The sequence below is a fragment of the Diabrotica virgifera genome, chromosome 6, assembly GCF_917563875.1.
Source record: "Diabrotica virgifera virgifera chromosome 6, PGI_DIABVI_V3a".
In the NCBI taxonomy this organism is placed as follows: Eukaryota; Metazoa; Arthropoda; class Insecta; order Coleoptera; family Chrysomelidae; genus Diabrotica; species Diabrotica virgifera.
The window spans coordinates 161,822,537-161,849,965 of NC_065448.1; the positions used below are offsets into that span (position 1 = coordinate 161,822,537).

At 32.0% G+C, this 27,429-nt stretch overlaps 2 protein-coding genes across 3 annotated transcripts in view; both read left to right on the plus strand.

The window, feature by feature from the left end:
• LOC126886404 (zinc finger protein 45-like) overlaps positions 1–27,429 on the plus strand; it is a 174,883-nt gene that overhangs the window by 56,506 nt on the left and 90,948 nt on the right. The gene's annotated exons all lie outside the window — the stretch shown is intronic.
• The window catches only part of LOC114335576 (zinc finger protein 227-like), a 102,754-nt gene that overhangs the window by 12,302 nt on the left and 63,023 nt on the right, over positions 1–27,429 (plus strand). The window contains exon 2 of one of the 2 annotated variants that reach the window (XM_050653336.1): positions 18,966–19,031. In XM_050653336.1, coding sequence (XP_050509293.1) covers positions 18,966–19,031 — 66 coding nt within the window. Of the gene's footprint in view, positions 1–18,965; positions 20,558–27,429 lie in introns of those variants that run through there. The other variant, XM_050653335.1, reaches the window with a different exon arrangement.

Sequence of the window (27,429 nt, forward strand, 5' to 3'; positions counted from 1 at the left end):
CTTTCCAGAGTAATTTTCTATCAATAGTTACTCCTAGGTATGTTACGTGAGAAGTAACGGGAAAGCTATGCTCTTGTAGTACAATTTGGTTGGGAACTGCGCGTTTTCGGGTGAATATACATGATTTTGATTTTTTTAGTGAAATATTTAAGCCTTTCTCATGACACCATTCGTTAAAGTGAAGAAAAAATTGGTTTAAAGACCTGTAACCAGATTCAAGATCACAATTATCAATGTAAATGCATATATCGTCCGCATACTCCAGTATCTTACTGTCCCTAAATTCGTCTGACAGCTTTTCTAGGTCAAAAGTGTAGATTGTGTATAATAGAGGACTTAAAACGCTGCCCTGAGGTAATCCGAGACTTGTTATTCTTGTATCTAAAATTTCCTCGTTTACTTTAAAATTAATTATTCGATTCCGGTATAATTTTATTATATCCATAAATATCCATATCCATAAATAACGCTATAGTGGAACGATTTAAAGAAAACGAAATATTAATATCAGCTACTAAATGAGTAATATTTTCTATTGTGGAATGAGCTTTTCTAAACCCAAACTGATATTTTGGTAGCTTGAGGTTGGATTCTAGCCAATATTCCATTCTTGTTTTGATCATTCGCTCGAATGTTTTTAGAACACAGGAAGCCAGTGATATACCTCTGTAGGATTCTGCTAAATTTGGATCTTTTTGTGGTTTCAACATTGGAATCATAATGTACTTCTTCCAATCTTCTGGATACTGCGTGGTTTCCCATATATTATTTATTATTTCCAACAAAGTAATTTTGCAGGACAATGGAAGGTTGTATAACATTACATAATGAATATTGTCCATACCAGGAGCTGTATTTTTGTGTTTTTTAATACTGTTCTGCAACTCTTTTAGACTAAATTTCTTTAGTAGACTGCCCATTTCAATTGTATTGATATTTTCTACTTGACGAGGATAAGCTTCTTCTTCTTCTGCAACCTATGGCGGCGTGACTTGGTTTATAAAGTTTGTTGTCCACTCCCCTGCTACTACTTTACTGACTGGTTCTTTATAAATATTTTTTAACTTTCTAACCTCTGTCCATATTTGTGTTATTGGAGTATTTTTATTTATAGAATTACAAAAATTCTTCCAAGATTCTTTTTTGCGCTTTTTTATTAGTTTTTTACATAGAACCATTGCTCTTTGTAGGCAAATATAATTTACTGCATTTGAATTTTGTTTAAATCGCAAAAGAGCATCTTTTTGATTTTTCATTAATATGTCACATTCTTCGTTCCACCAATGTTTATTAAATTTCGAATTAATCACTTTTTTCTTTTTGGGTATTGAATTGCCTGCAGCTTTGTTTACTTCTGCTATAAACTTGTCATATCCTTTTATATTATTTTGATTAATACCTTGTTCAATATTTTCAGAAAAAAGTGACCAATTTACCTTGTTTAAATTCCATCTGTTTTTATTTGTGTTTATAATATAATTATCACTTTTTGTTTCTATTAATATGGGAAAATGATTAGATCCTAAACTAGTTATTTTTGTTTGCCAATTGCACAATGTAGCCAAATCAGGAGATACAATAGAAATATCTATTGCCTATTTATTTTTTTGATTTAATGTAGGAATGAGAGTTTCTGCATAGTTATTAAGAAAAACTAAGTTGCAATTTTCAATTGCTGAAAGTAAATTAATTCCTGCTCTATCAGTAATATCACAACCCCACACTTGATGGTGACAATTAAAGTCTCCCGCCAAAATAAAAGGTTTTTCCAAGCTTTCAAAAAACAATGTCCAATTTCTTTCAGATATATTTAATTTCGGTTTAGCATATATCGAATAAACATTTAGCGTAAATGAGTTACTTACTTTAACACTTAGAGAAACAGTCATTAAATTTTCAATACTCTTAAAAATCTTTGTATTATTAAAAGCAATATTTTTCTTTAGAAGAATACCAACGCCACCGAAACCGTCCTGGCGATCAGAACGAAACAAATGATACCCATTGAAGCTTGGTCTCAAATGTTTCTTCAACCAAGTTTCACTTAAAATAGTCAAATGTATATTATTATCAAACAAAATTTTTTCTAGTAACCCTTGATTGTGTATTAATGACCTTATATTATACTGAAGGATATTGAATTTACCTATTTATTGTTTTGTTTAAATCTTTTATTAATGTATCTATTAACATTGAATCCTCTGCGGATGGTAAATTCTTATTTGTTAAAAGTTCTTTAAATGAGGTTAAGATAATAGAGCAACTCTTCTATTTTTGACTTTTGTTGGTGTATATTATTTTGAGATTCTGTAAAATTTTGTTCACTATATTGTGGAATATTCCGATATTTTTCATATACAGGGTGAGATGTTATTTTAGGAGTTTCCAAAATTGATTTGTGTTGCTGAGAATATCCCGACGATCTGCATTAGATGTGATATTTTTATATCTATGTTGCGATTTGTAGGAAGTAAATCGATGTCCTACGTTTGAAGTTCGGTCTAATACTACATTATCATAACTTTTTTCAACTTTCTCTTTTGCTTCATTATATGGTATGGTTTCCGTTACCATAATCTTTTTTATTTTTTTTTTTTTGGTATCGAATTCTGGGCATTTTTTACGATCTGTTGCTGAATGATCGCCTCCGCATAAAATACAAATTGGTTCTCTTGTTTTTTCACATACATCCGTTTCATGATTTTCTCCACAGTGTCTGCAACGCAGAGTTCCTCTACAGTGGTCCATTACGTGTCCGTATCTCATGCATTTGATGCATTGAATGACTCTGGGAACATACAATTCAACGTTATAAATTAGTTTTTCTATTATTACCTGATTTGGAACGATTTGACCTCTAAATGTCACAATTATAGTAGAAGTTGGGACCAATTCGTTATCTTTCTTTCGTACCATTCTTTTTACATTTAGAATTTTTAAATTATTTCCATATCGAGGTTCAATAATTTTTGCTAGTTCTTTTTCAGATAGCTCAAGGTCAACCTCCTTAATAACACCTTTACGTTGGGTTAAAAAAGTTGGTATGTAAGCCTAGTATCTTTTTTCTTTCAAAATTTGTGAATTGACTAAAATATTTGCGCTTTTTGAAGAGTTTAACTCTACCTTAACCTTATTTTTTCCTACGACTGTCATATTAATGATGTTATTTTTAATTTCTGGAGCTGAATTAATAATCAAACGAGCAGTTAATACCTTGTGCAGCCTTCCGATGTTCCCCTCCTGGTTTTGTATAAATACAAAGTAAGGTCCTTGGTCTGTCTCAGCATATTTATTTTTTTCTTCATTTTTTTCAATACTTACCGATGCCTCATTATTTGGATTTTCTATTAGTTTTCTTCTTTTTAGTCTCTCGTTTTCCTCTTCGGTTTCCTTATTTCTTTTTCCATTGATCTCCGTATCCATAATTTCCTCATCCTGTTCACTCCTTTTTGATTTACCCCGATCTGGCGGGATACTTGCTTTTTCCATTGTCACTTACTTCACGAAAATGCACATAAACCAAACCACTGTTATTATTTTTTCAAACTATACACTAAAACTATTATTAAAAATATCACTTATACACTAAAATTTACTTATTTTAAAGGTACGTACAGTAGAAAAAATGAAAGAATACCCATGAACGAACATATAAAACACGCTGTATTTTCCTGTCACCGTGTCACACAAAAAATTGGCCAGCGCAAGTACATATAATAAGTACTATTACATGTACTTGCGCTGGGCAATTTTCTTTGTGACACGGTGATAGGAAAATACAGCGTGTTTTATATGTTCGTTCATGGGTATTCTTTCATTTTTCCGACTGTATTTGTTTTTGTAATCCTGAAACTACGGCGCGGTGGGTAGTTTTCCCGCAACTTTAAATCCTTGAATTTGCTTCCGGTCCTTTTGCACGCCCTTAGTCGTGAGAATGTTTGTTCTAAAAAAGACAAAATGGGTAGTTGTGCGTCTCTAAAATCTTCTTCTACTTCTCGCATTCCTAAATTCCTGTTTGAACCTACTGCTCCTCCTTAGTTGAGAATAGGATTACTTTAAAACAAAAACTGGGTATGCTAAAATCTTCTGATCTTCATTTTGTACCTTTTTCTTGACAAGAGTTAGTTTTTTGTCTAAATTGTCTTTAATTAGTTTTGCTTCTAATATATTAAAAAATCAGTTATCTCATTAATTCATCATCATAAAACGTTTAAAAAAAATCATATTTATACTAAAATTCGACCGATATTAAAAAAATTGAAATCAAAAAAATTGTTTAAACTAAATCAAAACAAAAAGCATTAGGTATTATCGGTATCTAAAAACTTCAATGTTTAATAATGACTATTTCACTAGACTGTTTTTAACTGATAAAACGGCATAGCAACGCATCGTTTCCTACTGACAAAACTCCTTAGCAACGTGATTTCTCAGCGACAAAATTATGACAGATCCGTCACGGAAGTGTCTGGTAATAACAAACAAATAAAGATTATATTTCGTTGATATGGTGCATTAATTGTCTCGTGAAATAGTCTTGTCGAATATCATTCGAGAGAAAATTATTTACTGGCAAAATTTTCTCCTGGTTTCATTCAAATTCGTTGCCTTTTGGTAATTTTCGCTTATGAAATTTTGACAAAATCACTCGACTGACGTCTCGTGATTTGTCAAAATTTAATTCGCGAAAATTGCCAGGCAACAAACTTTCATACTAGTCGAAAATATTGCCGTCAAAATTTTCTATCTTGTGATATTATATACGAAAAAATTCAAAAGAAAGTGGTAATAAAAATAGACTATATCCTGGCAGGATCGCCATCTGATATATCTGGCATGTGTAAGTCACCCTGGGAGCTAAGGGTGGTAGTCTTCGGGTTCTTTTCAATGTTAAGTAGTTAAGGGAGAATAAAACATCTTCACTCGACGAACACCAAGTTTATTCTGATCTTTTAATTATATTATTTTCAATAATCAAAGTGTGTTATTGTTAAAAATACACGGGTTGCTTATTCAGCGCCCGTGGCTCAAGGATTCGACACTCAATATTTAAATAAACAATCAAGGTAAATGTTAGTCGATATTACACAATCTTGACCCAGTTCAATATTGGATATTATTTAATATTAATTCATCTTCTGATACTGATAAAAATCTTAATCTCATAATCTTATTCCAGGACACAGTGATTTATAAGTGTTATTAATGGACCAGCAATGAGATGTTTCACTCCTTTTATTATGTTAACCGAGAATCCAAAGTAGTCTCTACTTTTTTTGTTCACCATATTTGTTAACTGATTTCAATGAGAGAAACACCTTGGAAGAAAAATTCTTCCCCAAACATGGTGACATCAAAATCCAAGGGATTGAAAAAGGAGGGTTGAATCTGGGTTTGCAAGTTACAGGCGACATTAGTGAAGAAGTCATTAAATTCATTAGGTGTAATTTTTGTTAACTTGCTTTTAGACCTGTTTCTGTGTTCATTGATGATATCCCACATACATTTAACTGGATTGGATGCAGTTGAAATAAGGTTATCGTTGATCCTTTGTTTAGCAGATTTGATTGCTAATTTGTAATCTTTTTTGTGATTTGCTAATAGAGTTTTCTGAGCCAATGTAGGAAACTCATCATACTGCTCCTTTAGCAAGCGCAGTGTTTCCCTCATGGACTTCAAATCATCGTTGAACCAGTTTATTTGTCGACTTTGACCTCTACGTTTTTTTATAGGATTTTTCAGGAAAAGAGTGTAAGAAAGCCTTACTTAATTCATTATGAAATGCAAAGAATTTAGCTTCAGCAGGCAAGTCAGAATCTTTTAGAAACTCCCATTTTAAACCTTCAACATATCGATGACGAAAATAATGATTAGCAATTAAGATTAAGCATCAGTCTCGTATCAACATTGTTTCGAGAAGGTAGTGTTCTGGTGCGATCAAGCGATTAGGCTAATTATTTTATAATTGATATCATTTTTAGTAGTTTCTTTGTTTATTTTGTAGAAATTCACAAATAAGGTAAGGTAACTTATTATTATTTAATATGAGCAACGATTCGGGCGGTCCAGAAGGACCGCCCGCTTTGGAATCTAAACAAACAACGGATATGGAAACAACAGTTGAAAGGACGTATGATTTGAGTAATAAATTTTCTGCTAGAGATGTAGGGCCTTATTGTGTTTTTTTGGAGAGTACAAATAAAAACATAGGCAAGCTTTTTCCGGTTAGAATAGGTTTTTATCTTCAGCAGGTAGATGAATTTAAAAGGGACATTCTTGATATAAAACCGGTCGGTTTAAAACGTGTCAAAGTTATTTTTAAAACCTTTAATATTGCAAATTCGCTAATTAATCATAAAATTATTACTTCTAATGAACTAATTGCATATATTCCTAAATTTTTCAACCATAAAAAAGGCATAATTAGAGAGGTTGATAGCTTTTTTACGGAAGATTTTATTTTAAAGGCGATAGAGTCTAATAGTCCAGTCACAGAGGTTAAACGTTTAACACGGAAAGTAGTTGATAATAATACAAATGAAATCGAATATGTAAAGAGACAGCTTGTTGTTTTAACTTTTGCAGGTAATAAAATCCCTGATTGTGTCAAAATTAACATGGTAAATTTTCCTGTCGAGCCGTATATACACCCAGTAGTTCAGTGTCTTCAGTGCTTGCGCTTTGGCCACGTTCAGTCGCAGTGCAGGGGTAAACCGCGTTGTAAACAATGTTCTAAAGATCATTCAAAAGATTTAAGTTGTGATACAGATGAGGTATTCTGTGTTCACTGTCAAAACAGTGGGCATCCTTCTATTTCTAGAGAGTGTCCTGTGTATAAAAAGCAGTTTGAGATTAAAAAAATAATGGCCTTCGAAAATATATCTTTCAAAGAAGCTGAATTTATTTATCTTAATCCTTCGTACGCTAAAATAGCTACCTGAACTTCCCACTTCTACAAACAATGAATCCAGTTATTTATTATCTAATCCTAAAACTAATCGAACCAGTTCATATGCACAAGATTCCACACAGAGTAAGAAACGACGAAAATACAGTTCTCCTCCAGTTTCTCCAACTTTGACTCCTACCATTTTGCCGGTGCCAAAGCAAAGAATAGATCGTCCTCACACTTCAATTCTACCAAACCCTTACCGTGACGAATTTATGACATTCAAAGAGAAAATAATTAGCCAAATATCTACTTTCGTCATAGACACAATAAAAAATCCAAAATCGGTAAATGATAATAATATTAGTTTTATTAATTCAATATTTGATAAAGTGAGCAATAGTGAAGATGTAATATTAGAAAATAGCAATTATAATATAATCCAAAATGACAGAACAAATCAATAAAAACATAGTTCGAATCCTACAATGGAATTGTAGATCTCTTTTGTCGAATCAAGCGAGTTTATTACATTTTTTAAATACGACGTACTGTGATATCTTAGTCTTATCAGAAATATGGCTAAAACCGGGTTACGATTTCCGTCTAAAAGGCTATAACTCTATACAAAAATTGAGGAATGATGGTTATGGAGGTGTTATTATTTACATCACTAAACAATTTAACTTTACAAAAATACCTATTAATTACAACTTTAATTCTCGTATAGAAGTATGCGCAGTTCATATTCCTAAATTAGAAGTAAATATTGTATCAATTTATAAACCGCCAGACATAAAAGTAAGCAAAGAGGATTGGTCTAATCTGTTTGAACAATTTGCTGTCTCTACCATTTTCTGTGGTGATTTCAATGCTCACCACAGCTCATGGGATCCAATTCTAGATGATAAAAATGGGAAAATTTTAGTAGAAGCCATGGATAATTTTGATTTAGTAACTCTAAATGATGGTACGCCTACCCGAATGTCTCCTAACGGTCGTAAATCTGCAGTAGACTTAACAATCATATATCCTCATCTAGCTGATAAAATATCAGGGGAAGTAACATTGGATACTCTGGGTTCAGATCATTTCCCAATTACTATTGAAATTCAGACAAATTATTCGTCAACTCTAATTAATCCCACGACTAAGTGGAATGATTTACGGGCAAATTGGCAACTCTTTCAGAATAATATAGAAGCAAATTTTGCTAAAGCCTCACTAAATAATTTTAAAAACAATACGGAAAAAATAGCATTCCTTTTTAATTCAATTGCATCGGCAGCTTCCGGTTCCATGCCAGAAAAAAAACCATTTACACCACGTACCAATCTGCCTTATTGGTGGGATGAGGAATGTAAAAATATGATATCGAAGCGCAAAAAATATTCACAAAAATACAAAAAACTGTCCAATTTTGAAAATTACATAGCTTATCAAAATATAGCTGCTAAAACTAAACAACTCTTTACACAAAAACGCAAGAATAGTTTCATTTCATACGTAAATCAACTGAATAAAAGTACACCAATTAAAAAAATATGGGATGTGGTTAGATCTATTAGCAATAAATCCTTTTCCAAAAAAACGCTTCCTCTGTCTGAAGACTTAATAAGTAAAATATTAGATAATTTAGCTCCGGCATCTGTTCCTAATTTTCTTTCGGAAAATAAAGATAAAAAACCTTTATATTATGAAAAGTCTGATTACATGTCAAAATCTTTTAATATTTCTGAGCTTGATTTAGCACTTAAAACTTCTCGCAGTACGGCTCCCGGATTAGATGGTTTCACTTACAAAATTTTATGTAGTCTTCCACAGGCAGCAAAGCTATACTTACTAAATATATTTAATGATTGGTGGATGAAGCAAGACTATTCAGATCAAATTAAAGATATTATCATATGTCTCATTCCTAAACCACAAAAAGACTTAAGTTTACCCTCATCTTACCGTCCAATTTCTTTAATGTCATGCTTTACAAAAACGTTTGAACGATTGATCAAACTTAGGTTAGAACATTTTGTTGAAAGTAACGCTTTATTACCGAGTGCGCAATATGGATTTCGGAGGGGTCATGGAACTATAGACGCTGTAACAAATTTAGTGACGGATATTCAAATTTGTTTTTCAAAAAATGAATACTTGCTCTGCTTATTTATTGATTTAAAAGGAGCATATGATGTGGTAAATTTGAGTATTTTGTTGAAGAAAATGATTCAAATGGGTATTAATGCCAAAGTATCAACCAATATCTTGTATATGTTCAAGGATAAAAAAATATATGTTCGAGACCACAATAACATATTACATGGACCACGCGTTATATACAATGGTCTGCCTCAAGGATCTATTCTAAGTCCTTTACTTTTTAATATATATATATATATAGCTGATTTGCATGATCTGTTGGATGACAATATTAAAATAATACAGTACGCGGACGATATTTGTCTATATGTCACCCATAAGACGTATGATCTCTGTTTGCAAAAAATGAACCATGCTGTGAGTTGTTTAAAGAGGTGGCTTTCCTATTCTGGTTTTAGTATATCGTCTGATAAATCGGTCCAACTGTGCTTTACTAGGCACAGATTACGGACACAAGATTTTATTACTATCGATGATTATGCTATACCTTCAGTTACTAGTTATAAGTATTTAGGCATTGTCCTGGATAGTAAATTGCTATGGACCAATCATATTAGCTATATTAAGCAAAGATGTGAGAAAGGTCTAAATTTACTCAAAGTTATATGCAGAAAAAGTTGGGGAGCTCACCCTAATACGTCTCTCATGTTCTATAGAGCTTACATAAGATCGATTGTGGATTATGGGTGTACACTATACGGATCAGCTTCTACCAGTAACTTAAACATTTTGGATCGCATCCAAGCTAAAGCACTTAAGTTATGCTTGGGCGCGATGTTGTCATCACCAAATCATGAAATTCTTGCTGAAGCACAAGAACCTCCTTTATATCTTCGTAGACAGTATTTAGCTGCAAAACATATGGTTAAATATAGGTCATGTAATATGTATTTGTCTAATAAACTTAACTTGGTTAATATTGAAAATCTCACCAATCGTTACTGGTCAAAAAAACGTTCCCCTCCTTTGGCTGATGCTTGTATTGATACCTACCCCTATGAAAAGTGAAAAATAACCACAGTAAATACCCACTTTACGAATGCAAATATGACACCTTAATTGTTAAACTGAGGGTCATATTCCCTGAGTATTCAAATCTATCATCCTTAAATAATGTGATCTTGAAATCCATTTTGGGAGCACAGGATAATGAAGTTGCAGTATACACAGACGGATCAAAGACTAGGGACAGCTCGGGTTTTGCCTTTTATGTACCATCCACTGGTCATCACAGCTGCATCGTGTGGCGGACTTTACTTCTATTTTTACAGCCGAGGCATTAGAAATTAAAAGAGCGCTGCAATGGTTCTTAGAAAATCAGGTTCAGAAAATTGCTATTTTGACAGATTCTCAGTCAGTACTATTGGCATTACTTTCTCACCCAACAAAACATTATAAGAACATTATAATATATGACATAAGGAAAATTATTCAATATCTGGGAAAGCTTGACAGAAAAGTTCGTTTCATTTGGGTGAAAGGACACGCTGGTATTATTGGCAATGAGCATGTAGATATAGCAGCTAAGGACGCGTGCCATTTAGAAAATATTATCTATGAAACAGACGCAAACGATCTTTTAGCGATTTTCAGAAATAAAATCAGAAGCGATTGGGAATCATTATATACAAGTATTAGTGAAAAATCGCAAAGTCACTATTATAGGATACATAGAGATTTGCCAAAGAACATTCCTCATCTCACCTTCCCTGTATCCAGACGATATTCTTCAATCATTACTAGGTTGAAATTACATCATGGTCGTTTCCCGGCACACTTACACAAAATAAATATAATAGATTCGCCTTTATGTTCTTGCAATAATATGTCGATAGGTGACTTAAACCATATATTTTTCGACTGCACTAAATATACACTTGAAACATTGGAACTAATGACGGAATTAAATAATATAAAATTTCCTGTGACAAACGAGTGTGAGTTTTTTCAAAAATCGTGGAAGATATGGGGAATGCGCTAAGGCTATGGGAACCATGTTGTAATTATTCGATTAAGTCTTTTACTCACTCTGCTTTGAATAACTATGTTAAAAACATTGCCTATTCGTGATGAGAACTGCTGGTCCTGAAAACGATAATCTTGATTGTAATGCAAAAAACCTGTTACTTTTTGTAAATTTAACGTCAAAAATATTTAGTTATTATCATCATCAATGGCGTTATGTGTGTTCGAGTGTTCTTGCGAGTGGTTTACTATTGCCTTCCATGTGTCGGTCCTGTGCCACTGTTTCCCATTGTCTCCCTCCCATTTTCTCCAGATCTTCTCTGACTGCATCTTTCAATCTTGCAATCATTATTGTAGTGCCGAAAAGCGGTTTCATGGCCATTGCTTCAACTCTTATGCACTGAGGCTGAAAAACATTCGAGTCGATTGCGTTCACGGAAAAACTTTTAGAGAACTATTCGGTAGCAAATATTTCATGGGGATGTTTTGTCGAAAAAAATTTGTGTGGATTATTTGTCCGGGATTTTTTGTGGGGATTTTTTGCCCGGGGTTATTTGCTTGGGGATGTTTTGTTTGGAGATTTTTTTGTCAGGGATTATTTGTCCGAACCCCACCCAAGCCAACCCCCCTAGAGGAAAATTCTGGGTGCGGTACTGTACTATAAAATGTCCATGGTTACAAAATTGAGGGGCTCGGTAGTTAACAATGGTAAGGGACAAATTTTGATTTTTCGCGAAATAGTATGTAAAAGATGGCAAGGGACATGGCAAAGCAGAAAATTTTACTTAGTTTATCCTCCTAATAATAGATGGAGCCAGATTAATTTCTTAAAATTTGGTAAGGGACATGCATAAGCATGAAAATAATCGGACGCGGATGTTTCCCCAACACGACTCTACCTTATCGGTAGAGTCTACGAGAAGTGTACGGTAAATTGAAGCTGTAATTACAAAGAAAGAAATATGTATATCTTTGTACTCACTTTATCACGCTTAACGAATTATGGGATCTGGATTTCAATGCATATTTTTTTTTATAATTCTCGTATCAAAGTTACGCGTGAAGTTAGTCGTATTGTTGACAGTTGGGGAAACGTCCGCGACCCGAAAATAATGTTATGTGTCCATGATAATGCAGGTTGTTCAAATCTAAATGGCTTTCTGAGATTTCTAAATTCTGAGAGCTACGATGATTGCAACTCAGACAAAGATTCTGAATTTCAAGTATTTACTTGGTCAAGTTTCTACAAATAACACAATTTCTTTATATTCTTAGAATAATTGTTCTCAAGTAAAAAATGGTAAGGGATGTACTAACATTGTTTACATCCACGTTCACTTTGCATAAAAACTTAACATTTTTTACTTGCAAACATGAAAATAAATTCTCTCCAGCGCTATATTATTATTTTTATTTAAACGTTTTAGAAAACCTGAAAGATGTAAAATCATTTTGGGAATTGATTCCAGCTGTTTACCACAAATGGTATCTAAATTTAAAATGAATTCCTAGTACCTACCAAATTATGTTAAGTCAACACCACTTAACACGTTACGTTAAACTATTTAAAATATTTTAGGTAAACAATGTTAAGTTGTAGTTCATATTTTCATACTTTTCTAATTAATCATTATAAAAACATATTTGATTTTCCATATTTTGCCTACGTATTAACAACATATTCAGCTAGTTTTAACATGCTTCATACTCTTATATTTTTTAATAAAAAATATAAGAATATTTTTTGAATGTCTGCACTCAACTTACCGTGTACCGATATCTTTATAGCATAGTAGAGTGTTTTATGTTTTTGTGATTTCCCAAATATTAGGTTTTTAACTTTTGATGTCAAATATGAATATCTCTGGATCCTGAGATGATAGAAGGTCCAAATTTTTACAGTAGTTATAAATAGATAATATAAAGTTCCGAGTAATAGGTCTGGATCCCGCGTATGAAAAAAAAGTTGATTAATAGCAAGCTGAACATTTCTTAATAGATTAAGGGTGTCGGACAAACTTTGATATATGGAAACACTGGAACAGGGGAAGTTTTAATTGTGGAACAGGTAAAAAATTTGGAACGGTCAGACCACGAAAACGACACATTGTATTTTGTCCGACAGAACAGACTTAAACTCTCCGAACAGAGATTAAACTCTCATGCAAAAATCAGACTGCTATTTATCACCTGTCATAATTCCTGTCATTTGACATATTCTACGTGTTCCACTCATTAAGATGCCCATTTGGTGATAAATAGCAGTCTGATTTTTGCATGAGAGTTTAATTTCTGTTCGGAGAGTTTAGGTCTGTTCTGTCGGACCGAATACATGTGCCGTTTTCGTGGTCTGACCGTTCCAAATTTTTAACCTGTTCCACAATTAAAACTTCCCCTGTTCCAGTGTTCCCATATATCAAAGTTTGTCCGACTAGACACCCTTAAGCTATTAACAAATTTTCAGCTTGCTATTAATCAACTTTTTTTTCATACGCGGAATCCAGACCTATAAAGTTTTATTGAAAAATGTGCAAAAACAAGTAAAAAATTTAAAATAAATGTTTTTATTTACTTTAACTTTATAAAGATCTATGCGGCAATAAAAGATGCATCCAGTTGCAAAATAAAAAAAAAATAGGTTCTAAGTGCTTTGGTTTCAGAGCAATGTGACATAATGTTAACATTGTAGTTAAAGAGGACTTCGTGTGCCCTTAACCCTTAAACGCCCAACCTTTTTTAGGTTCCAAGTACGCCCAAGGGTGGGTAAAAAATGTCCACCACGAAAATAGCTAATATATTTATTGAGAGTTAAAAGACTAAGTTTTTCAACCTAATAAAAAATTTGTAAATTAAATATTTTTAAAAGATTTTTAATTGAAAAACTTTATTGGCCCATTTCCTGGTGACAACCTCCAAGGCTTCTACAATATGCAAGCACATGGATGCTGCAGTGAAGACTAAGGGGAAGGAATTCTACACTATGCAATTCACAACCCCCGTCTGCAGCGTGGTAAAGTTCCAGCGGAAAATGGACCTAGTTACTCTATAGGAGTAACACTAATAAAAATAAAAATGTATACCATTTTTATTCATTCAGTTGCGGTGCGAAACCAAAACTGTCTTAATTTTTACTCAGATCAGAGAGTGCAGCCAGCACTCTTATCGACGATTTCACCTCTTTTTAGAGGTTCATCAGAGACTGCATAGGCTGCTTTTCTCTGGCCCAGGTAAAAATCTTCGACATATCCATCTCCCACCGCAACTGACGAGATGGTAGTAGGTGCCTAGCGGCATCTGCTAAATAAAAGACTAAGTTTTTCAACCTAATAAAAATATTTGTAAATTAAATATTTTTAAAAGATTTTTAATTGAAAAACTTTATTGGCCCATTTCCTGGTGACAACCTCCAAGGCTTCTACAATATGCAAGCACATGGATGCTGCAGTGAAGACTAAGGGGAAGGAATTCTACACTATGCAATTCACAACCCCCGTCTTGTTGGGTTGTGAATTGCATAGTGTAGAATTCCTTCCCCTTAGTCTTCACTGCAGCATCCATGTGCTTGCATATTGTAGAAGCCTTGGAGGTTGTCACCAGGAAATGGGCCAATAAAGTTTTTCAATTAAAAATCTTTTAAAAATATTTAATTTACAAATATTTTTATTAGGTTGAAAAACTTAGTCTTTTATTTAGCAGATGCCGCTAGGCACCTACTACCATCTCGTCAGTTGCGGTGGGAGATGGATATGTCGAAGATTTTTACCTGGGCCAGAGAAAAGCAGCCTATGCAGTCTCTGATGAACCTCTAAAAAGAGGTGAAATCGTCGATAAGAGTGCTGGCTGCACTCTCTGATCTGAGTAAAAATTAAGACAGTTTTGGTTTCGCACCGCAACTGAATGAATAAAAATGGTATACATTTTTATTTTTATTAGTATTACTCCTATAGAGTAACTAGGTCCATTTTCCGCTGGAACTTTACCACGCTGCAGACGGGGGTTGTGAATTGCATAGTGTAGAATTCCTTCCCCTTAGTCTTCACTGCAGCATCCATGTGCTTGCATATTGTAGAAGCCTTGGAGGTTGTCACCAGGAAATGGGCCAATAAAGTTTTTCAATTAAAAATTTTTTAAATAATTTAATTTACAAATATTTTTATTAGGTTGAAATACTTAGTCTTTTATTTAGCAGATGCCGCTAGGCACCTACTACCATCTCGTCAGTTGCGGTGGGAGATGGATATGTCGAAGATTTTTACCTGGGCCAGAGAAAAGCAGCCTATGCAGTCTCTGATGAACCTCTAAAAAGAGGTGAAATCGTCGATAAGAGTGCTGGCTGCACTCTCTGATCTGAGTAAAAATTAAGACAGTTTTGGTTTCGCACCGCAACTGAATGAATAAAAATGGTATACATTTTTATTTTTATTGAGAGTTGTTGGAAATGGATTAAATTTAAGAATATTATGCTTAATAAACACAACATCTTCTAAAATATTAATATAAACAATTTACAAACCTTACAACAAAATTACAGTGTACATCAAAATTGATATACCAGTAAAAGCCAGTAATTCAGATTTGTCGATTTTCTCCACATTCTTTCTTTTAGCTTCTTCATTGACGGATAATTATGTGGATTATGTAATTATTCGTCGATAATTATATGGATTATGTTCCTACCAACAAGATATTACTTTTTTTTTCAAAAATATAGGTAGAATCAATTTAACATTCGATAAAAGGCTGTCTTTTTAACAATAAATAATTTTTGGAAAATTTTTAAACACGTAATAAATATGTTAGAAGGGAATACGCATTAGGTGGACATTTTTTACCCACCCTTGGGCGTTTAAGGGTTAAGGACTTGCTTATTCAATAACAATTTGTTGTAAGTAGACCGAGTGGATTTTTTTCCTATCAACCAGTACATCTTTCTGAACTTCATTTCTAATTCTTCCTTTTTTCTTAATATGTGCTTTCCAACATACCCTTGAATCTAATATCATACCCAAATATTTTGTCGTATTTGCATACTGTTTATACTGACTGGAATATGTAGTTCTCTTTTGTTAGTAAAATTGATATGAACAGATTTTATTTTATTCAATTTGTTACTCCATAGTCTGGTCTATATTATGTTTATTTTAGTCCATTCAGTGATGTAAAATATTGCAAAATCTGCAAATTTTAAAGAACTGCTTGGATTGACATAAAATTTGCCATACACATAGCTGACATGTCAAAGGAAGAAGTGATATTATGCCGATGTGTGCTTTTGCCCCAGGGTGTGAGTGTCACCAAATACTATAGATAATAGACTGTAATACATACAACTCTTGACATTTCCCATTACATTTGAGGAAGCAAAAAATAGCGCCATCTAGCGGTATGAGTAGATAACCAGAGCAATCTAACCTAACATTTATAAAATTGCTTTATTATTGTTTTTGTATAAGTGTTTGACCTATTTTTATTTTAATTTAAATTAGCAAAATTAGCTCGTTATTCAAAAATTTATAAAATTAAATTTGAATGTTTACGTCAAACTTTACGTTGTCAAAACGTAGTTTCACTTCAAGCCGACAGTGGCGCTAGTGGCAACGTGGTTCCAGATTTCTGTGGGAGTTGGATGTATTATAGTCAATAGTATTTGGTGTCACCTATTCTCGGTGTGAAAAAATATAGAGTTGTAGCTAATGAACAATAGGTTCATATTCGACAAATTCCAAATCTAATATTTAAACGTGAAATAACCAAAAATTGAAGCTATTTTTGGGGAAAAAATTGTGACAACTTTTTGAAAGTATTAAAATTCTTTTTGTTTTAAAAAAAAAACTTTCTAGCATCAAAAGTAACCAAGTTACGCTCAAAATAAAGTCAGTCCCTTTTTTTTGGAAAAGAAAATCGTGAAAATCACCTCCAAAGTAGCATACTAAATGAAATTAATTGTTGTCGCTTCACGAGTTGTACACTTGATATAATGGACTGTAGAATCAAAATCTTTAATTTTACTGAAAAAGTAATAACAATTGGTAAAATAAACTAAAATTACAGGATTGACATTGAATATTAAAATATGACAAATATATTATGTATTTTTTGCTATATTTGCTTGTTTGGTCATAGGGTAAGAACGGAATTGTCTATTAAATAATAAATAATAATAATTCGTCCATACTCTCCGCCTTGAACAGCTCCAGGAACGTTCAAATACAAATCACCTAAGTTAATGAGGAACACTATTGTGAAATTCACACTGGGACTGCAGTATGGTTAAGATAGGAATGCGCGTTCGCCGGATTTAACGCCATCCGACTGGCAGCTCAAACAGGTCCAAGTACTAGTCACGTACAGAACCGTACAAAGATTTTTTTGGTGGGGCTGTATTACGAGTAAAACTATCTTGTTTTGATTTTAATTTATATTGCAAATTAGAATAAAAGACAGAAATATTAGATATTTATTATAAGATTATTATTAGATATTTACAAAAATAATTATCTTCAATGAGTTAAATGTAAGTGGCATGAATTTTTAATAAAAAGACATTTTTTTAATAAAATAATTCAATAAAACGAAAAAAGTTTTTAGTGAGAATTTTTTTAAAATTGTATGCCTACCAAGTTTGTTAAACTCACGAATATATTTTAAAATACCATTTTTGATGGCTATACAGGGTACTCCGAGAACTGCATCCATCGATTGTGGAAAAACTATTTTTAGTAAAATTTCGATATTTTAGGCACATAATTACTATCTACACAGAAGCGAAACTCAGACAGAAAACGGTGACATAATTTTCATGCTCATGTGTCACATAAGTGGTGCAACCTCACTTTTGAGACTGACAGTGACAGTTGTTTATAGTTATTTTATATTTTATAGTTATTAATTATAATATAATTATATTAATATAAACTATATATTTAATATAATATATTATATTAAATATATAGTTTATAGTTATTAATTTTATATTTTATTTGTATTTTATAGTTACATTGGTAAAAATTTACAGAAAGGTAGACCTTGAAAATGCCAATTTTTCCTAGGTAAAAGTGGTAAAAAGAGGAAACTAGTAAAAGTGCCCAAAAATCAAGAAATACTTAGAAAAAAATCGAAAAATGTAATAATAACCAAAAAAATTACGTGAAAAGGGTACAAAAGTATATAGAATGTCTTAATAAAAAAGTAACTGAAACATAATAATTATAACTGATTTTTACAATAAAATTATGAAAAAATACGTAATATTGGTTAAAATAATCAAATTTTTTAATATATCAAAACAATATGGCGGACAGTAAATTACATTTACGTATTTTTTTTATGGGAAATAAGCCACAATTTTACTAAAAAATGAATTTATTAACGTTTCGAAGCCCAAATCGGGTTTCGTTGTCAAAATACAAAATACTATTAAAATAAAACAAACATGTTGTTGCTAAGTAAAAAAATTCTTCTAATAATTTATTTAATCTGACTCATTTATATTGGCAATTCAGACGTATATTATACATTTTAAAGTAGAAGACTTGGGATTGATTTCATGTAATCGAATGAACTATCTTTTAGTAAAGTCGTCCCAGGAACGCAACTCATAAATATTGGCGATATCATTTTAAAGTCTTCTACTTTAAAATGTATAATATACGTCTGAATTGCCAATATAAATGAGTCAAATTAAATAAATTATTAGAAGAATTTTTTTACTTAGCAACAACATGTTTGTTTTATTTTAATAGTATTTTGTATTTTGACAACGAAACCCGACTTGGGCTTCGAAACGTTAATAAATTCATTTTTTAGTAAAATTGTGGCTTATTTCCCATAAAAAATACGTAATTATAAAAATGCCACAAGGAAATAGCTTCAGAACAACATTAGTAAATTACATTCCTTCATTTCTGCAATAATTTTTCTGTTCCAGTAAAATGTTTATAGTTGATTTGTATTTTAGGTTGTCCCCAGGAAGAGAATAAACCGAACAGTATGGAAACGTTACTTTCATCTCACAAAGATACAGGTCAACATGATGAAGGAAAAATATTAAATAAAAATGTGAAAGTCGGGACTGGACAAAGACCGTACAAATGTGAAATTTGTTTCAAACAGCTCACTACTGAAAGTCATTTGAAAAGACATTTGAGTAGACATACTAGTGATAGACGTCACCAGTGTGAAATTTGTTTGAAGCAGTTTTCCCAAACAAATAATTTGAAAACACATTTGAGAACACACACTGGAGAGAAACCTCACCAGTGTGAAATTTGTTTGAAGCAGTTTTCTCAAAAAGGTAATTTGAACCTACATTTGACAGTACACACTGGAGAAAAACTGTACAAGTGTGAAGTTTGTTTTAAACAGTTCAGTCAAGCATGTAGTTTGAAAACACATTTGAGAACACACACTGGAGAAAAGCCTTATAAGTGTGATATTTGTTTGAAGCAGTTTTCTCTGTCAAGTCATTTGAATATACATTTGAGAACACACACTGGAGGAAAACCTCACCAGTGTGAAATTTGTTTGAAGCAGTTTTCGCAAACAGGTAATTTGAAAACACACTTGAGAACACACACTGGAGAAAATGCTTACAAGTGTGAAATTTGTTTAAAACAGTTTTATCGAAAAGATACTTTGAAAAAACATTTAAGAACACACACTGGAGAAAAGCGTTACAAGTGTGAAATTTGTTTAAAACAGTTTTCTGAAACAGGTAATTTGAAAAAACATTTGAGAACACACACTGGAGAGAAACCTTACCAGTGTGAAATTTGTTATAAACAGTTTAGTGAAGCAGGCAGTTTGAAAGTACATTTGAGAGTGCACACTGGAGAAAATTTGTACAAGTGTGAAATTTGTTCAAAACTTTTTAGTAAAGCAAGTATATTGAAAGTCCATTTGAGAGTGCACACTGGAGAAAGACCATACAAGTGTGAAATTTGTTTTAAGCAGTTTATTCGTAGAAGTCATTTGAACCTACATTTGAAATTACACACCGGAGAAAAATTGTATAAGTGTGAAATTTGTTTTAAGCAATTTATTCAAGCATGTAATTTGAAAATACATTTGAGAGTGCACACTGGAGAAAAACCTTACCACTGTGAAGTTTGTTTTAAACAGTTCAGTCAAGCAGCTAGTTTGAAAACGCATTTGAGATTACACACTGGCGAAACACGTCATCAGTGTGAAATTTGTCTTAAACAGTTTAGTGCAGCAGGTAGTTTGAAAATACATTTGAGAGTGCACACTGGAGAAAGACCGTACAAGTGTGAAATTTGTGTTAAACAGTTTAGTGAAGCAGGTAGTTTGAAAAAACATTTGAGAATACACACTGGAGAGAAATCTCACCAGTGTGAAATTTGTTTGAAACAGTTTTATCGAAGAGGTGATTTGAAAAAACATTTGAGAGTGCACACTGGAGAAAAGCCTTAAGGTAATAGAACTATTAGTTGACAGTGATCCAGACCCAGTAGTTGACAATATACGTTTCATTTTCACAAAATAAGCTAAGTTTTATTATTAGAAAAATAAATCTACAGTTTAGAATAATGGTGCCATCTATCTGTTCATCAAGACTTCCTACTTTTAGCTCAATATGGTAGCAAATGGCAGTTGGTCAGTTTTGTGTTGTGGATAAAATTAGTATTTTTTAAAGAAAAGTGTTTAAAGGTTAGTACGTTTGCACAACATATGGCATGTGTATTTGTTTGTATTAAATTATTGTAAAACCCGAATGTATATTACAAGCTATAAGCTAACTCAAAATATGTTTAAAACGTAGCTATCTCATTGTTTACAATTTTTTAAATGGGTGTCATCTATTTATACAGGGTGTCCCGAAAAGATTGGTCATAAATTATACCCCACATTCTTGGTCAAAAATAGTTCGATTGAACCTAACTTACCTTAGTACAAATATGCTCATAAAAAAGTTACAAAATGAAAACCGATTTTTTTCAATATATCGAAAACTATTAGATTTTTTATTGAAAACGGACATGTATCATTCTTATGTCAGAAACATCTTAAACAAAATTATAGTGAACTGGATTTGTCCACTCCGTAAAGATTTTATGGGGGTTTTGTTCCCTTAAACCCCCCAAACTTTTGTGTACGTTTCAATTAATTCATTATTGTGGTACCATTAGTTAAACACAACGTTTTTAAAACTTTTTTGTCTCTTAGTATTTTTTCGATAAGCCAGTTTTTATCGAGATGCGGCTTCTTTTTAAACGCTTTTATTTAGTTCAATAGTTTGCATCAAATCTTTAGACGTTTGACTGCCTTTTCTTCAATGCAAATGAATGAAAATTTGCAGACATATGTATTCGCGGGAACAATACACAAATAGTCAATAAAATTTTTTTATGTTTATTAATTGTTTAAATAAAAAAACGATTTTAATGGAAAATGCTTAAATTCTCTTGTTTTTTACAATGTAGAAACTTGAAACTTTTACCTTTTGTGGCTAATGATATGAACTATACATAATTTCCACTTTTTACGTTAATTGTTTACGTTATGCTTCATAGATAAACAATGAAGTTTCAAATTTTGAACGCTCATATTTGTTTATATAAAAATCGGCGCTTATGCGCGTCAGATTATCATATGGGGAGAAACCTGGTACCCTGCCATATATTGGCTCTTAACACAGGGAAGTTCGTTATGGGGGGGGGCCCGAAAAAAAAGCTATCCTTAAAAATACTCGAAATTGTCAGATTAAGATAAGATAAGTTAAGTACATGCAAAAGAGTGTATATTTCAAAAACCTGACGATTTGAGCGAAGCATAAGGAAATGCGTGAATCAAAAAGTTTCACAAAAAAAAGCGATTATTTCGCGAAATGAACGTCAGATCGAAAAACTAAAAAATACGTCTTCAATATTTTTCCAAAAATCGATTGAATGGTACCAAACATAGGGGGTAAATTTAAAATTTTAAATTCAAACCCGCGATATTTCGCAAAATAAACATCAGATCGAAAAACTGCAAAATACAGTTTCATTATGTTTTTGAAAAATCTATCGAGTGGTATCAAACATGACCTCCCACAGAGGTGGGGTTGGAGGTTACTTTAAAATCTTCAATGGAAGCCCCAATTTTTTATTGCAGATTTGGATTCTTTACGTAAAAATAGGCAACTTTTATTCGAGACATTTTTTCAAGCTATGGATAGATGGCGCTATAATCGGAAAAAACGATTGTTGGAAATGGAAAATTAAATTAAAAAGTGGAAAGTTCCCACTAAAATGGAAAATTTTACTTAACTTTTTTTAGGACCTAATAATCACAACCCAATAGGTCCCCATAACGCTCGAGTGACTGCAAATTTAGCATACTTTGCTGCCCTATTATTCGTGTCAAATTTCATTATGATACGAAACAAACAACCAAATCTCGAATTAAAAAAATTCCTGCTTTTATCGTAGTCTTAGAAAAACCACCGGTAGAGAGGTGTTGTGCTACAATTAACATTAACGCATTCGTTTTGGCGTATTAATTAAACGCTTTTCTTTAGTTCAATCGTTTGGGTCAAATCTTTGGACGTTAATTTGACTACTTTTTGCTCAATGCAAATGACTAAAAATTTGCAGACATATGCATTCGCGGAAACAATACACGAATAATCAATAAAAAAATTGTTTATGTTTATTAATTGTCTAAATAACAAAACGATTTTAACGGAAAATGATTAAAATCTCTTGCTTTTACAATGAAGAAACTTGAAACTTACAGATTGTATATGGTAGGGGAGCAAAGTATGCTAAATGTGCAGTCACTCGAGCGCTTTGATGACCTATTGGGTTGTGAAGAATAGGTCCTAAAACCAAAAAAAGTTAAGTAAAGTTTTCCATTTTAGTGGGCGCTTGCCATTTTTTAATTTAATTTTCCATTTTCAACAATCATTTTTCCGATTATAACGCCATCTATCCATAATTCGAAAAATTGTTTCGAATAAAAGTTACTTATTTTTACGTAAGGAATCCAAATCGGCAATAAAAAATGAGGGCCCCTATTTAAGATTTTAAAGTAACCCCCCACCCCACCTCCGCGGGGGGTCGTGTTTGGTGCCATTCGATAGATTTTTAAAAAATATTGAACAAGTATATTTTACAGTTTTTCGATCTGATGTTCCTTTCGCGAAATATCGCGGGATTCGTATTTAAAATATTAAATTTACCCCCCACCCCTATCCGTGGGAAGTCGTGTTTGGTATCATTCGATAGATTTTTAAAAAATATTGAGCACATATTTTTTAGTTTTTCGATCTGTCATTCATTTCGCGAAATATTCGCTTTTTTCTTGTGAAATTTTGGGACTCACCCATTTCCTTACGCCCCGCCCAAATCGTCAGATTTTTAAAATATACACTCTTTTCCATAGACTTAATTTACTTTATCTTAATCTGACAATTTCGAGTTTTTTTAAGGATAGATTTTTTATTTCGGGCCCCCCTTAACGAACTCCCCTGTGTTAAGAGCCAATATATGGTAGAGGTACATCTGCAGGGTACCAGGTTTCTCCCCATATGATAATCTGACGCGCTCGAGTAACTGCAAAAATCCCCGCTTGGGCTCCCCTACCAATATGAACTATACATGTAAAGAAAAACTATTGTTTATTTTTTCTTTAATATTTATTTATATTCTCATTTTGTTACGCCACTGTCAAAACATTAAGTTCTTCTTCTTATTTTTATGTTGACTTATGACTTGTGAGGTGTTTTGACAGTGACAATTAATTATGTTTCATTATTGAAATAATATTTGTTACCTGTTTAAAATAAATTAGAATCTAGAATATAAGCTTTAAATGTTGTTTCTTTTCTTACAGGTAATGTATTTGTAAATCGTTAATATTGTACGTAAAATAATAAAGTTCCTTTTCTTACAGAGAGAAACACAATTAAGTTTTTATTCACCAAAAGTTTGACGGTTAAAAACATTATTACAAAACAACATTTTTGCTAATAGAAATATAATAATTTTTCATTATAAAATGGCAAAACAGATTTGAATTTACCGTGAAATCATTGCAGACTGATACAAAAACAAATATCATTACCATCACCTCAATTGAGACTAAGGAAAATGAAATTTTTTCAATACCTAATGATATGCAAAATATTTCCTATCATGAAAAAATCCAGACGACAGCAGCTTTTCAGAAAGTAAAACGGGCTCTAACAAAACGGGGAACTACAAGAAAAGTTTGGATCGCAGATGAAAATATTTTGAAAGTTTATATGGACGAAGATGGGAATATACAATTCAATGATTTTCTCTTAGAACAACAAAGTATTCAAGGGACAGAATCTATAATATCCACACCTGGTATCTCACTAGATACGTTAGAACAGATCTTAGAGAGAGTATCAAAGTCAAATGAAGAACAATGTATTGAATCCTTTAATAAAAAAAAAGTATCAGAACAATTTGTGATAGAAAAATTTACAGGTAAAAATGTGAATGTTTTACAATGGATAGAAACATTTGAAAATGAGTGCACAAGATTGCAAATAGATCAAAATACTGAAAAAATTGAAATTCTAAGACTATTTTTAGAAGGATCATGTGTGGATTGGTACAGGTCAATGCTTATAAAATATTCAATAAATTCTGACTGGGATGAATGGAAAAGCAAATTTTGTGACACCTATGCAGACAAAGGGTGGACTCCAGTGAGGTATGCATTTGAGTTCAAATACATGAATGGTTCTTTATTAGAATATGCTCTTAAAAAGGAAAGACTCTTACTACAAATAAACAAGTCATTGAATAAAAAAATTATGATTGATTTGATAGCTATTGGACTCCCAAATTATATAGTTGATAGAATTGATAGAGACACTTTGAAAGAAACGGAAGATCTCTTCAATGAAATTAGAGGTCTAGAACACTTAATAAAAATGAAGACTTCAGAAAAAAAAGAAATATCATACTTTAAGAAAAAGCAAGCCTGCAAAATTTGTGAAAAAGAAGGAAAAGGTTTACGTTACCATCTGGAATCAAGTTGCTGGTTCAGAAGCAAAAGTGAAGTTCTGAAAAATCAAGAGGTAATAACTGTCAACAACCATAAACTAGAATTAGAATTAAACGAAACAAATCCAAAAAACTGTTAATTCCACCACTAATTAGAATCAAGTTACTATTAAATGACACTTTAGAGATCTATGGAGTATATGACTCAGGATCAAATGTATCATTGGTTAATGCAAAATTATTACAGATAAAGGCACCTAATAGAGATGACCTTCAACTAGTAAACTTGAGGACAATTAATGGTGTGAAAAAAACAAATGGTATAGTAACACTTAAGATAAAAATCTATGACATTGAACAAAAAATGAATGTATTTATTGTAGATGATGAAAATATCAATTATGATTTCTTAATTAGGTTAGATTGTTTTAAAAGTTTTAGATTAATTCAAAATGAGGATCTAAGGATCACACAATGCAACAGCTCTAAAGAAATTGAAAATTTGTCAACTATTGATAATAATGTAAGCATTCCTGAGTTTCCAGGTAACATATATTTAAATGCATCTAATGAAAAGATTAATGATATATTCAAATATGAAATAAATTTTAATGAGAGTATAAATACTGATAATTTTGAAATAACAATTAATCATTTAGATTTAAATCAGCAATCAAAAATTGAACAATTGGTTAATAAATATAAATCAGCATTTGCTAAAGACAAATATGATGTAGGTACTATAAGAGAGTATGAAGCTCATATTGACTTAGTTGTAGATAAATACTGCTCCAAACGTCCATATAGATGTACCATTGAAGATAGAAAAGAGATAGAAAGTCAGATAGCAGAACTTTTGAAGAATAATTTAATTGAAGAATCATATAGTCCATTTGCAGCTCCAGTGACACTAGCATACAAAAAAGGAGAGGACAGAAAGACCAGACTCTGCATAGATTTTAGGGAACTAAATAAAATCGTTGTTCCCCAATCGCAACCTTTTCCACTCATCGAGGACTTAATGGTAAAAACTAGCAATTGTAAATACTTTTCTACTTTAGACGTAAATTCAGCATTCTGGTCAATTCCAATGAGAGTACAAGATAAAGAAAAAACAGCATTTGTGACACAAGAAGGCCATTTCCAGTGGACTTGCCTCCCATTTGGTTTGAAAACGGCTCCAGCAATTTTTCAACGGATTTTAAGCAGCATTATAAGAAAATATAAACTTTCAGATTTCACAGTCAATTATATAGATGATATCCTAATTTTTTCAAAAACCTTTGATGAACATATATTACACTTGTCCAAGTTATTTGATGCAATATTAAATAAAGGTTTTAGACTAAAATTTTCGAAATGTACCTTTGCAGAACAATCAGTAAAATACTTAGGACACATCATAGAAAATAATTCCGTAAGACCTGTAAAAGACTTATTGATTGCTGTGTTCCCTGTTCCACAAACTAGAAAGAATGTACGTCAATTTTTGGGAAAAATCAATTATTATCATAAGTTTGTCCAAAATATTGCAATCATTTTAGACCCGCTGCACAACTTATTGAGAAAAGATGTTGATTTTATTTGGTCTAAGGAGTGTCAAGAATCTTTCGATAAAATAGTCATTATTTTGTTCGGAACCAATATTAAGAATTTTCAACCCTGATTTGCCAATTAATATATATACAGATGCCAGCATAAAAGGAGTAGGAGCTGTATTAAAACAAATTGATAAAAACGGATGTAGCAAGCCTGTGGCATATTTTTCAAAAAAATTAATGGAAAGTCAAAAGAAAAAGAAGGCAATATATTTAGAATGTCTAGCGATAAAGGAAGCTATAAAATATTGGCAACATCTGCTCATTGGAAAAGAGTTTATAGTATATTCAGATCACAAACCTTTAGAAAATTTAAACATAAAAGCTAGAACAGATGAAGAATTGGGAGACTTGACATTTTACTTATCTCAATATAATTTTAAAGTAAAGTATAATCCAGGAAAATATAACCAGAAAGCAGATTGTTTAAGCAGAAATCCAGTTTTAGAATCTCAAGAAAATACAGATGAAATATTAAAAGTAGTAAACTTGGTTAATCTGGAAGATATAAAAATTGACCAACTCTCAAATATTGATCTACAAAATTATAAGACTAAATACAGTTGCAAGAATGATATTTATTATAAAAAGTCAAACAGAAAAGACAAAATTATTTTATCTGAAGATTTAGGTAAAACATTGATAATAAGTGTACTTACTGTCATTTAGGAACAAACCAGATGTTAAAAAAATATCACCATTTTATACAGCCGACAATATGACTACTAACATTAAGAAAATATGTGAGAACTGTGATATCTGCATTAAAAATAAATCAAGAAGGAAACCTGACTATGGTTTAATGTCACAATTAGGACCAGCGACATTTCCATTTGAA